Consider the following 15,173-nt stretch of genomic DNA (forward strand, 5'->3'; position numbering starts at 1 on the left):
GAGTAAGATGACTAATAGACAGATAGAAGCAGGAAATGGCAACCCCTATACAGATTAGGGCAATATACACTTAAACATAACAGAAAGGGTAAAGAAGATAAAAACATAAAAAATGAAAGAGAAGAAGAAGAAAACTTGCTAGTGCAACTCAGAAATAAACTCACAGCATAAACAGGGAAAATTTGTGACAACCAAAACATAAAAAGGAGAAGGAGTAAGGTCTGAATTTGCAAAAGGAAATGGAGATGAGATCCATGCTAAAGAAAAGGACTACTGTATATATGAAACTTCCTTTTCCATAAACTTAATGGTAACCATTCAAAAAAAAAAAAAATCCAGAACTGAGATACATAACATTAAAAAAGAGAAAACAAAGGAAAAAAATCATAAGGTATCACCAAACTACAACAGTAGAGAGAATCACAAAGGCAAAGAAACAATGGAGACACCAAGCTACCAGAAAACAAAAGATAAAATGGCTATAGGACATCCTCATATGTCAATAACCACCCTAAATATAAATAGACTGAATTCACCAATCAAAAGGCACAGAGTAGCAGATTGGATTAAAAAACAAAACCCAACCATACGCTTTCTCCAAGAGACACATCTCAGCTGCAAGGACAAATATAGACTCAAAATGAAAGGGTAGAAAATGATACTCCAAGCAAATGGTATCCAGAGAAATGGTATCCATCTCTGATGAAACAGACTTTAGCATAAAAAAGTTAACAAAGATAGATATTTCAAAATAATAAAGGGAACAATGCATCAAGAAGATGTAACACTGATCAATATATAAGTTCTCAATCAGAGAGCACCAAAACATATAAAGCAACTACTAACAGAACTAAAGGGAGAAACTGACAAAAACGCAATTATAGTAGGGGACATAAATACCCCATTGGAAGCCATGGATAGATGATTCAAACAGAAAATCAATAAGGAAATATCAGCCTTAGACCAAATGGACATAATTGATATTTATAGAGCCTTTCATCCTAGAACCTAAAAGACTATACATTCTTTTCTAGTGCACAAAGAACACTCAATAATAGACTACGTGTTGGGACACAAAACAAGCCTCAGCAAATTTAAGAAGATTGAAATCATACCAAGCATATTCTTGTACCACAGTGCTTTGAAATTGCAGATCAACTGCAAAAAGAAAGTTGGGAGGAAAAAGAAAAGCAAATACGTGGGGATTAAACAACACACTACTAAAAAATGACTGGGTCAAGAAAGAAAAGGATAGATCAAAAGATACATAGATACAAATAAGAATGAAAATACAACTTATCAAAATCTTTGGGATGCAACCGAAACAGTAATAAAAGGGAAGTTTATACCATTACAGGCCTATCTGAAAAAACAAGAAAAATCCCAAATAAACAACTAAACTTACATCTTAAAGAATTTGAAAAAGAAGAGCAAATGAAATCCAAAGTCAGCAAAAGAAAGGAAATAATAAAAATTAGATCAGAATTAAATGAGTTAGAGAAATAACAGACAATAGAAAAAAAAATCCATGCAACAAAGAGATGGTTCTTTGAAAATACTAATAAAATTGACAAACCCTTGGCTAGACTCACTAAGGAAAAAAGAGAAAAGACACAAAATCAGAAACGAAAGAGGAGAAGTTACGAAGGATACCACAGAAATACAAAGGATCATAGAAGAATACTATGAAGGACTGTATACCACCAAATTCAATAACCTAGAAGAAATGGACAAGTTCATAGAAATATGTAAGCTTCCTAGACTGAATTCCAAAAAACTGGAAAATCTAAATAGACCAATCAACAGTAAGAAAATCGAAACAATCATCCAAAACCTCCTCAAAAGCAAAAGTCCAGGACGAGACGGCTTCACTAGTAAAATCTACAAACATTCAAAAATGATTTGATACCTGTCTGCCTCAAACTCTTCCTAAAAATTGAAGAAGAGCCAATATTTCTTAACTCACTTTATGAGGCCAGCATTACCCTAATACCAAAACCTTGTAAGGATGACACAAAAAAAGAAACCAACAGACCAATATCTCTGATGAATACGGACGTAAAAATCCTGAACAAAACACTAGCAAATCAAATAACATAATATATTAAAAAGATTATAGACCTGAAAGGTATTGTGCTAAGTCAACTTTGTCAGAGAGAAAGACAGATGCAATGTGATTTCGCTTATATGTGGAATCTAAAGAACAAAATAAACAAACAAAACAGAAACAAACACATAGATACTGAGAACATTTTGATAGTTGCCAGATGGGAGTGAGATTGGGGATGAGTGACAAAGGGGAAGAGATTAAGAACTACAAATTGATTGATACAAAGTACTCATGGGAACATAGTGCACAGCATATGGAATATAGTCAATAATATTGTACTAACTGTGCATCGTGTCAGATGGGTACTAGATTTATTGGAGTGATAGATGGAAGGGGGTTAGGGAGAAGGTGAAAAAGTGAAGGGATTAAGCATTACAAATTGGTAGTTACAAAATAATCATGGGGATGTATAGTAAAGCAGAGAGAATATATAATATGGTAATAACTATGCATAGTGCCAGATGGGTACTAGATTAATCAGGGGAATCACTTCTTAAATTATATAAATGTCTAACCACTATGCTGTACACCTAAAATTAATATAAAATAATATTGAAAGTCAAAATTAATGAAGTGTTAAAAAATATATACATCACAATCAAGTAGAGTTCATGCCAGGGGCACATGGATGATTCAACATAGGTAGTTCAATCAATATGATAAAACATATAAACAAATTAAGCATAAAAATCATATGATTATATCAATAAATATAGAAAAAATATTTGGCAACATCCATTTATGATTAAAACAATAAAATGCGTATAGAGGGAAAGTACCTCAACATAATAAGGGCCATATATGACAAACCCTCAGCTAATATCATACTTAATGGTGAAAACTGAAGCTTTCCCTTTACCATCAGGAGAAAAACAGGGTTGCCCCCATCACCATTGTATCTCAATATAGTATTAGAAGTCCTAGCCAGAGCAATCAGGCAAGAGAACGAAATAAAAGGCATCCAAATTGTGAATGAAGTACTTAAATTGTCACTTTTTGCAGATGACATGATTCTTCATATAGAAAACCCTAAAGACTCAAAAAAAAAAAAAAAAACCTATTAGAAACAATAAACAAATATAGTAAAGTTGCAAGATATAATATCAATGTACAAAAATCCATTGTGTACATATATACTAACAATGAAATTTCAAAAAATAAATAAATAAATAGAAACAATTCCTTTTGCAATTGCAACAACAACAACAAAAAATCAAATACCTAGGAATAAACTTAACAAAGGAGATGAAGGACCTATACACTGAAAATTATAAGACATTCTTAAAAAAATTGAAGAAGTCATAAAGAAATGGTAAGATTTTTGGTGTTCAAGGATTGGAAGAATCAACATAGTTAAAATGGCCATATTACCCAAAAATCCCAATGGCATTTTTTTTTAAGAAATAGAACAAAACATCATTAGAATTGTATAGAATCACAAAAGACCCAAATAGCCAAGGCTATGAAGAAAGAACAAGGCTGGAGGTATCATATTCCCTGACTTCAGTTTATACTACAAAGCAACAATAATCAAAACAGCATGGTATTAACAGAAAAACAGACCCACAGACCAATGGAATAGAATTGGGAACCCAGAAATAAACTCACACATATATTTGGGCAGACAGTTTTTGACAAAGTAGCCAAAAACATACAATGGAGAAAAGAAACCCTCTTCAATAAATGGTTCTGGGGAAAGTGGAAAGTCACATGCAAAAGAACGAAACCAGCCTACTATCTGTGACCATACATCACAATTAACTCAAAATGGATCAAAGACCTAAACATAAGATCTGAAAAAATAAATTGTATAAAAGATAGTATAGGTACTAAACTAATGGACCTTGGATTCAGAGAAGGTTTTCTGAATTTGACCTCCAAGGCAAGGGAAGTAAAAGCAAAAATAAATGAATGCGATGATATCAGACTAAAAAGCTTCTGCACGGCAAAAGAAACCATCAACAAAGCAAAGAGGTAACCAATCGAATGGGAGAAGATATTTGCAAACAACACGTCCAATAAGGGGCTAATATCCTAAATATATAAAGAACTCATACAACTCAACAACAACAACAACAACAAAAACAATCCAATTTAAAAATGGACAGAGGACCTGAACAGACACTTATCCCAAGAAGATAAACAAACAGCCAATAGATATGTGAAAAAATGCTCAACTTCACTAGCCATTAGGGAAATGCAAATAAAAGCCACAAGGAGATACCACCTCACATCTGTTAAAATGGCTATTATCCACAAGACAAATAATAAGAAGTGTTAGAGAGGTGCTAGAGAAAAAGAAACCCTCATACACTGCTCGTGGCAATGTAAATTGGTACAGCCACTATTGAAAACAGTATGGAGGTTCCTCAAAAAATTGAGAATAGAATTACCATACGACCTAGCTGTCCCTTTTCTGGATATTTACCCCCAAAAATCTGAAAACATTTATCTGTAAAGATATACGCACCCCTATGTTCACTACAGCATTATTCACGGTGGCCAAGACATGGGAATAACCAAAGTGTCCTTCAATAGATGATTGGATAAAGATCTGGTACATATATACAATGGAGTATTACTCAGGCCATAAAAAAGGATGACTGCCATTTGTGATAATATGGATGCACCTTGAGATTATTATGCTAAGTAAAATAAGCCAGACGGAAAAAGTGGAGACCCATATGATTTCACTTATAATGTGGGATATAAAATTGAAAGCAACAAACAAACAAGACGGATAAACAACAAAAAATCATAGACACAGACAACAATTTAGTGGTTACCAGAGGGTAAGAGTGGGGGATGGAAGAGGGTAAGGGGGATCAAATATATGATGATGGAAGGAAAACTGACTCCGGGTGGTGAACACACAATGCAATATATAGCTGATGTATTATAGAATTGTATACTTGAAACCTACATAATTTTACTAACCAATGTCACCCCAATAAATTTAATAAAAAATTAAAAAAAAAAATCCAAAAAATAAATGAATAATAAAAGTTAATATTACTTAAGGGAAAACAAAGAAGTATTTGTTCAACCAGTTTTTATTGAAGAAGAAAAACATGGGTGGAAGAGTTGAGATGAAAAGAAAAGAGACAAAGAGCGTTCTTAGGCATGAAGAAAAGGAGACGGTAAAGAATGAGTTGATAAAAGAATAAAACCTAGACATTCCATTTTTCTTAGTTTAGGGCTCAAATCTCAGCTAAAATCAAAAAGGAATTTAGTCTGAAGTGCTCAAACAGAAATATATTTTATCCATTCATGAAAGAAGAATGGCAGAGTTTTTATGCAAGGCAACTCAACAATACAAATTAGTAATTAGGACATTAAACAGAAATCAGGGCTGAGGGTTACTCAGATCTGCCTACTTTTTAGGACAAGTTTTTATCTTATCAAAAAACATGGGAATAATCTCTAGACTTTGACATCTGATTACTTTCGAGACTACCTTTCATCTGTAACATGTATGTTTCCTTTGGCTCACTATGGTCAAGCTTGCTTTTCTCCTCATAGCTTTAGAATTTGCTTTCTTTCATTATGCTGCAATTACCAAGAGAATTCCTTCCTTATATATTCCTTCCTTCAAACTAGCATCAGCCTGTCATGTTTTTTAGACTTCATAGGAGACATGGATTCTTCCTGGGAGTTTCTAAACCCTAAATTTTAGACATATGGACCAAACTACAGACATTAATGTTTCAAAGAATCCTTGTGGTGAAATAAATATTAAGAAGTTAATGGGTAAGAATAGCAGAATGACTTGCCTACATAATTCTCTTCTGCAGTGGTTCTCAAAGTGTGGTGTGTGGATTATTAGATAGAAATGCAAATTGCCGGTCCTATCACTGACCAACTGAATCAGAAACTCAAGGAATAGGGGACTGGGGGCCAGAGGGTGGGGTGGCGGTGGGAGGACATTCCAATACCATACATAAACAAGTAATCGTATTTCTTAGTTCTAACACCCCAATTTTACCCCAATGAGGAAACGCATTTTTCTGACTCTCCACTAATGTTTTTAGCATTTTCCGAATGACTTAGATTGCTATTTATCTGAAGGTCCTAGTTAAGTATCAAGCAGCTTCATCCCATATTTTAAAACCGTTGCATTGTGTTACTGGTATGAGAATGAGGGACATTAGTGGGATAATGTGGGGACCTTTGAGCCACAGATATAACCATAGAACTTAGTCAGGTCAGCACTTTACAGTCTTCAAGTCTTGTCCCCAAAGTTGTCTCTCTTTTTATTATAACTGACTTTTCTCATGTCATTTTTTTCTCTAGATACCTTTATCAATGAATGTGTCAACCTTTCTGGCATACGACCAACCCACAATAAGTTACTGTGGGGTGCATCATGAACTTCTCTCTCATAAGGCCTTTGAAACAAATGCACAGGAAGATACGATGGAAACACACCTAGAGACTGAGCTGGACCTGAGCACAATCACAACAGCTGGCCGAATCAGTGACCATAAACAGCAGCTGGCTTAACTGAACTAATTGGTAGCCAAGGGTTGCCTCCAAACTTTGTAACCTCAAGGACAAAATGAGGAAGATTTGCTCATTGTGGACTCTCAAAACAAAACAAATCAAAAACTCCCCTGTTAAAATAAACAAAAATTCAAGATTGATTCATGAAATAAAGAAGACATGAATTGTTTCAAGTCTACACTTTGTAATTAGCTAAGTTGTGAAGTATTTTTTTGACTTAGAGTATGACCCTGAAAAAAGAAAAAGAATCTTTTTTCCCCCAAACTCATCCTACCTACCTGTAAAAACTGTACAGAGCTAATGTATTTTTCATATTGTAAAATTTCAATTATAGAAACAACTGGTATGTACAGTACCATAATTTAATTACATTTTACTTTACAAACTTTACACATTTCAGTTTCTAAAATTTTAAATTAACAAAAATTATTTCTTGTGTTTATTCAAAGTTACTCAGTTTTGTAGGGACTGTTTTGTTACTGCTTTTGTGCCCAGAAACCTTGACTCTAAAATTCTGTGCTGTGCGAAACATGCACGATTTTTATCATGCTTACTGCGTAGAATTTTATCTACTTGTTCCAGAAATAATACATTAACCAAAAAGGGTTTAATTGTTGAGACTTGTAAGAAGTTCTTCAATTACATAGACAGGTTTTTCTTATAAATGAAAAAAAAAAAAAATCAGATTTTTTTTTTTAACACTTCTTCACAGATTTAACTGTTGCCTTGAATTACAGCCTAGTTTCTAAGCAGTGAAATGTAATGATAAAGAGGGATATTTAAAAAAATATATATTTCCGAATGAGTGACTCATTATTTCATTCTTTTGAGTAACCCATTGTTAGTGTTGGGGGGAGAAGCATGGACAAAACATCACTGGAAACAAAGGCCGTAACCACAGCAACAGACTTTGATACACTTAAAAGGTGCAGCTGTCAATGACAAAGAAAAACTTGTTACATGCCATTATTTTCAGGCCAAGGTGGGAGGATAGAGCATAATTGTACAGTAGCAATTTTTCTCCTAATGAACCCAAAGTGGTTTACCTAAAAATAACCATAAGTCAGTGCAAAATGTGCCTGGTTGTTAAGACAACTTCTCATTTAGAAATGTGAGGCTGTATTTTGGGAACATCTCAAAGGAAATATATGAAATTTTTATCCTGTATGCCACATCAGTTCTCTCCTGGGGAAGAAAGCTAAACATCTACAGCTCATTCAATATAAATATGAGCCATGGTGGAAAACTTATCACTTAAGTAGACTGTAAACATCCTAATATGTTCTAAATTGTTTACATTGCCATCCAAAATGAGATTCACCTCCAAATTATCTGAAAAATAAGCCAGAGTAATTTAAAACCACCCCAGATCATATATTGATTATATAATTGTATTATAAAGTGAATACAAATCAAATTATGAATACCTGACTTTTCAGAGGCTGAAATAATCAGCTTGTTTCTCTGTTGTTTGCTTGACACAGGTTATTGTTTGAACATATTGATATTTTATCTATGGCATTCACACATTCTTTTGTGTGTTTTGTAATATAAAACTACAAGTTTCGATTTCTGTTGCACTAGGAGAAGTTTTTTTATGTTGTCATTTTATATTCATGAAATCAATAGGCTGAGAATATGTCAGTCTATCAGGGGTCAAACAATCAAAAACAATGTAGAAAACAATTTGTGAAGAAAATCAATGTCAAACATTTTTATTTCTTCCAAAGAAATTATATCTACAAAAGTCCAGTTTTAGCATGACAAATCTAAGACCAGCTTCAAGAAGAATGAATTTAAAAAATGTAGAGCAAATTTTTGTTGAAAATACAGTCAGAAAGAAAGAAACAAAATGTTGAAAGAAGCAAACTCTGTTACTAATTTAAATGAAACTAAATGTTACAGTACTTGTATCAACTATTTAGCATCTCAGATTTTGTAACATACTTTGCATAAATTATTTGCTATTCAAACTTTTTGTCATTTTAAGTCTAATTTTAATCTTTATTTTTCCAATTTCTAATTTCCTTGCAGTATATTGTTGTCAGAGTATTCTTAGTCCTCTAAATTAAGAATTTGCTTTGCACAGTTGGCAAATTTATAGAGGGTTAATTATAAATTTATTATTTGTGGATCTAAAATCAGATGCAAAATATTATTTACTATGTAAACCAAAATTCCATTTGCGATTTTTCTCATTAGAAATTGGCCTTGCAATATTCAAGCATTGTTTAATTTGCATAAATAAGCAATTTATACCTATTTCCAGACATTTTCAAATTGATAAATTATTTTAAATTTTTTTAGGTTCCAGGTAGCCTCACAGATATATGCCCTTGATTTCCTGAAGCAAACCACTTTCTTAAACATTTTAAGTTCATCTAAAGTCAACAACTATAAATAGAAGCAGTCACCTTGGAACCGTAGCTCTGTGCATCTGAGGACTTACTACAGTAAGAGCCAAATAAACTAAGAGTGTTGAGATTTCTCATATTTGAAATTAAAACAAAGGATCTTTAACAAGGGGGAAAAAAGAAGAAGAAGAAGATGCTGGGTTATTTGTCTGCTTAATTTTTACTCTGCCATGTCCAGGGGCAAGGAGTGGGGGGAAGTAAAAACCTTGAGGAGATTGTGTCTGGAATTTCTATCATATATTTGCAATTTATATATTTGTGTCTAAAATCCTTATTTCTAAACTGTCTTTTTCAGCATTCAATAATCTCCCACTTCCTCTTCCTAATTACCCTGTCCCTATGCCTCCCTTCCTGTCTATTGCTGATCTATTTAAACAACTGAAATGTTTGTTTGAAGTTGAAAAATGCAGAATTTGACCCAGTGTGGATACAATAACAGCAGTAGCTGCAGCAAACAATAAAAATATGCAGTGTTTTGAGGTTTATAAACCACATTTCACATAAATTATTTCACTTTGTCTTCAAACCACCCTATGAAGACACATTAATCTCAACGCAGTTGAGACTCACCCAAGAACACAGGGCTAATAATTGGTGGAGTTGAACCATTCTCAAAATTCAGAGTCTGTTCGTCTTTCCACTATGCTAAAAAGCCTTCCTCTCTCTGATCAGAGCCAGAGAATTTCTAGGAATAGTAAACAGAGTGGAAAGAAAAAATGTTTGACATGTTGTTCAGTAATCCCTAATTTAACTCAGTTCCTCTATCTATATAACAAAAGGGCTTAATGAACTTTCTGTGTCTTACTCTGGGCTCTCACATTAAAACTCTTTGTTGAAAGAGTATAGCAAGTTATAGATTTCTTATCATATCATTCGTAAATTTGCAGGACAATTACTTACAAGAAGTGGATGTATATTGGCCCCAAGGTACAGGCATAAATTTGAGAAGCACAAGAAAAGAAACCAAACCCCATCTAAATTAAGATTGCAAAGGTAAAGTTATAAAACAGATCTACAGTGCAAGGTTATACATATGATCAACACATGTTCAGTTCAGAGATAATTTGGAAGACTTTTATATTTTTTTTTTCTTTTTTTTTTTTTTTTTTTGGTTCCAACAAGAGTACTTCTTGAATGAATTCTTATACCTCTCTTAATAAAGAATAATTGTCTCTATTTTCCTTCTCATAAAAATGAAATGTTATTTATCCAAACTGATGTATAGATGCTAAAACATATGCTAACAGGCAAATAATGTTTTACCAATCAGCTCATTTTTATCAAGTCTCTCTGTCCCTACTCTCTCCAAAATGTTCTAGAAAACTGTATGGATTTTAATGTAAAGTATATTTTTAGAAGGAAAGAACCTGTTCAAATTTAACAGTCAAGACAAATGACATAGTCCTGATTTGAAATCAGATCAGTCTGACTCCACAAACTGCTAAGAAATAGCAAAACCTTTTTGTAAAAAATATTTTCTAAAAAAACCCCACTATATATGGGAGTTAAGATATGTATTTGTTTTGTCTGCTCCTGACTGGAAGACAGATATCATCTCTCAAACTAAACATTCAAAATAAGTAATGAAACTGAAAGCATGATAATAGGAACCTTATGTGAATTAATAGTAAGGTGGAAGAAAGAGAATCCGATGTGCTGAGTAGACGGCAGCACATAAAGGGAGAGGAAATGACACTGGCAGGTATTTGGTCTCAGGAAAGAGGGTGGTGAGAAATTTTTGGAGTGGATACATCATACATTGGCATAGCACTTAACAGTTTATCACTCTGGGTAATAGGCAGTATAACAATCTGGTAACATGAAAAGTTGCAGGTCCTGATAGGTTGGTTATGCAGTAAGAATCCAGAGGAGTTGGTCTTGCAGTAAGTGAGAGCTTCCAACTATTTCTATTACCTTCCCAACTCACCACAGCTGTCCCTAATCAGAGAGGTGCCAAGGGCAGGGGCTCCAGGATCAATGCTTTAAAAATTCTTGACATACCCACAAGGGTAGAGAAGATTGACAATAAGCAATTGTGCTTCATTTTACTATTAACTGTAATGGGGAAAGAAACATTTGAGAGAGATGATGGGCTATTTTTAGAGGTCTCTTGTGACTTGCATTGTGATTCTATTGTGAGATAAGGGATTGCTAATATTTAACTTTTTTTTTAATTTAGGACAAAATTCATGTTTTAAAAAGTCCATAGTTGATTATTTATCTTTCTTTGAAAAACAGTGACCTTAAAGCAAGAGAGTGCCTCAGCCATTTAGGACTTGGAGAACTCGAGTTTCTCATCCTCTCTCCCAAACATTTATGGACTGTTTTATATGATGTGTGTCTTCATAAAGTTTTGCATAAAGCAAATAATATTTAAAATGCACCCATAAAGCCTTTAGGTAAAAGATCCTTGAAGTAAGTCCTTTTTGTTTTCTAATCTGAAACATGTACTAATTTATCTTTTGTAAATTGATTTCCGTGTATCTTGTATTGTGTAATGCAGCACACTTGTAGTGTGTGGCCTTGAAGTTCCTACAAAGCAGTTGTTGCCTAGACTATATAAAATGAAGGACTGACTCTAAGTTTTGAGCAGGTCTATAGACACTATACAGTGAATTTATAGTTGGTTTCACTTACTGAAGTTATTTGGATTAATGCAAAAAACAGTCTTGAGGTAACATGAATGGATAAAGTTGACAGTTATTTTTTTTCTATTTTTTGGTTTAAACTCTTACTACCTATCATCGTATCCTCAAAGTTGCTATGAAGAGATCAAAAATCCCTTGGGTTCATGCGAGATTTACTGAATCAGTATCTCTGAAGTTAATCTCTGATGCATCCTAGGTTTTGCAAAATATTGTTCAAATGAATTTACTTTTACCAAGTCATTCAACTGCTTTTTATTCTAGTCTAAAATTATGGATTCTTTTGCTTCCCTATGCCAATGTGGATCTTGTATTTTATGCCTGGCTGAACATTTTTCTTGACTGGAGGAATGCACAACAAAGAACAACTATACATAAAAATGGTCAAGTTATTTCCTGACAGACGGTGTTGTTTATAGATTTTGCTCTCCACTAGTCTTTCAACAGGAATATCTGAAAAGAGTCTTAAACCAGCTGGGTTATTCACATAACTAAATTATTATTTGCTGCCATAAGTGATAATGTAACACCTGAAAAGCTGGCAATGGAGAAAGAAGATGTATCAGTCACTGTGTTGTCCTCATCTCATTGTCAGATCATCTTAGGAAACAGGTATAACCACCATTCTAAAGAAGAGGGAAATAAGGACCATGGTAGTTAAATAACTTGCTAAGGCTCACACAATAGATTTGGGGATTTATATCCAGTTCATCAGACTCTAGGATGTGCCCCACTACCAAATAGCACATTTTCTTATGTGAGAAAACACCATAATCAATATAATTAGGCTCATATATTTTAATAGGGGGTATGGAGACAGCAGAAAAAGAATATAACTTCCTATTCCTAAACAGAAAAGTTACATAACTATTTCACACTATGTAGAGATTTCCTTCAATATCCCATGTTGGCAACTTAAGGGAAAGAAATAACCATTACTTTCTTGAAGTTTCATACATTGTTTCCTAAAAAGAGTGGACATTAAAAAGAAAAATCTTCAAAAGATAAATACTCCCAAATATTCATGTTGTATTTCATTTCCAATTTTCCTAGCTATATTATTAAATTATAATAAAAATATAAGTAGATAGCCACAATATAATCTTTAACTGGTCCAAAATGGAAATTGAAGCAAAAAAAAAAAAAAAATGTATAGATGAACAGTCAATAAAGTAACCAAATGCAAATAACAATGTGAAGAAAAACACCAAAATCTACAGTCACAAAATGTTAACTGTCAATGGCATAGTGTCAGTTGCAGACTGTTTCCTGTGAATGATTTTATCCTGGAAGATTTTTTTAATAGGTGCATTATTATTCACACAAATGATCTGGAATCTGGGAACACACTACATACAGGAGGCAGGAAGATAATATTTACAACAATGTAGACTCTGCTTGTCCTATTACTTAGAACATAGTATATATAGCTTAAATTAGAAATATATATATACATGCATAGTCACAAATATATATTTGTGACTATGAATGTGTGTGTGTATATATATATAATATACATGTATATATGTATATATACATGTATATATATATTATAAATATATATGTGTTTCTTGTTAAGACAATTCAAATGTGCAGGTGGCCAAATAAAATTTTTAAGTTTATTTTTAAACTCAAATCTTCAAATAAATTTTCCTGTCTTAGCTATTAACAAATTGATTCCATTAGTGTCTTCAGGAGCTTTTCACTAAACCATTGGGCTAACAGTCCCTTATAGTTCTCCCTGCATTTTCACAAGCCCAAGATACTGTAATTAGGAAATTACATAAGTATGCTACTCCATTAAACTATCTGAATATGCAACATCCATGTAAAACACACTTTTATAATACATGTGGGATTGAAGAGTCAGTGAAACACTCTATGTTACATTTCTACTAAAACTACCACTGCTTTAACTGTGAGAAAGCGATGTTATAAATTTCAAATGATTAATAAATCCAGCAAAGAAAGAAGATGCAGCATTCTGAATCTAGTATCATTACATATGCGCATTCTGGCACCATCACCACCCTACAGAACTATATAGAGTAATTGTGATTTTGGACAACAGAGATGCTTCTGGTTTGAAGATGTGGTGAAAGACAATGAAGAAGAAAAAAATAACACATATTAAGAAGTAAGTGAAGGAAATGTAACGTCATTATAAATCTGCAAGTAATTTTTAAAGCTAAGACTAAGAAGTAAAATTTGCTGTTAACATTTATGCCATCAAATGTCATCGGGAAAAGCTAATATGGACATTAGGAACATAAAAGCAAACAGATATTTGTGATGGTGATATATATATATATATATATATATATATATATATATATATATATATATATATATATATATGACAGATAGAATTAATTTCACCAAAAGAGACAATATAAAGAATAAAAATTAGTTCAAGAACTATCACTATTATTTATCCAGAGAGAAACTGAAATCTCAGAATCAAAGACTCAAACTAAATACTAAATGCTCTTTGAAAGATGAATCCCGAAATAGCCCCAAACTATGAACCCCAAATTGCTGCTTCAACCATATGAGTAATTACATAAATTCACATATATCTAGTCAAAATTCTAATGTTAAGAAATGAATTGTATTTTAAATATACTCCATCTGCTCTTAGTGTTTTACATCAATGATATATTTGCTTTCAATTACAGACCTATAAATATAACGCCCTAAACAGTCTGATGAAAATGTGTTTCAAGATTAGACCAACCTTGTCATTCCACTCTATGTAAGGCCATTATTACAGCAGTATGTTCACCACAGAAGGGAGCTGGGAAAATGGTTTCTAAAGTTCTCTCTAGCAGTTCTTGACCTAGACCCTTAAAACATTCATTACCTATGGGTCTTATTTTACATTCATTCATAAAATAAGGAAATTACTGCCTTGAGACAAAACCCTAGAGGCCCAACCCAGATCTAGTCTGACTACACTTAGATCTAGGGAGAGACACTGTACATTTCTGAACTCTGCACTATCTGAAAAACTTGAGATCTTTATATGTCAACGCTTTTCTATATTTGGATTTGATGGAATCGTTAAGTTCAGTGTACTGTTTATTGTCATATACTTTCTCTTTCTGATGACGAACCTCAGTCAATTGTTTGTGTTCTATAATTGTCACCAGAGGAATTTCAATTTATCTCCAGAAGAAGAAAAAAATGGCAATACTGACCGTGTTTCCCCGAAAATAAGACCTAACTGGAAAATAAGCCCTAGCATGATTTTTCAGGATGACGTCTCCCAAACAAAAGCCCTAATGTGTCTTTTGGAGCAAAAATTAATATAAGACCCTGTCTCACTTTCGGGGAAACACGGTAGTACTTTAAGACAAAATAACATTTAATGAATGCTACTTCCTAAGCATTTTACATGTATTAATTCACTTAATATTTACTAATCTGGTTAATAGGATTAATTATAATACTGTGAATTAAGTACTACTGTTATCCCCTTAAGAAAATAAGAAAAATGAT

At 33.0% G+C, this 15,173-nt stretch overlaps 2 protein-coding genes across 6 annotated transcripts in view; one reads left to right on the forward strand and one right to left on the reverse strand.

Moving 5' to 3' along the window:
* LRRTM3 (leucine rich repeat transmembrane neuronal 3) overlaps positions 1-13,879 on the forward strand; it is a 170,213-nt gene extending 156,334 nt beyond the window's left edge. Inside the window, exon 3 of the mRNA XM_019731777.2 lies at positions 6,404-13,879. Coding sequence (XP_019587336.1) covers positions 6,404-6,613 — 210 coding nt within the window. The 3' untranslated portion in view covers positions 6,614-13,879. The remainder of the gene's footprint in view (positions 1-6,403) is intronic.
* CTNNA3 (catenin alpha 3) overlaps positions 1-15,173 on the reverse strand; it is a 1,442,547-nt gene that overhangs the window by 1,024,239 nt on the left and 403,135 nt on the right. The window lies entirely within an intron of this gene.

Source organism: Rhinolophus sinicus, linkage group LG07 (assembly GCF_036562045.2).
Source record: "Rhinolophus sinicus isolate RSC01 linkage group LG07, ASM3656204v1, whole genome shotgun sequence".
NCBI classification, from domain to species: domain Eukaryota; kingdom Metazoa; phylum Chordata; class Mammalia; order Chiroptera; family Rhinolophidae; genus Rhinolophus; species Rhinolophus sinicus.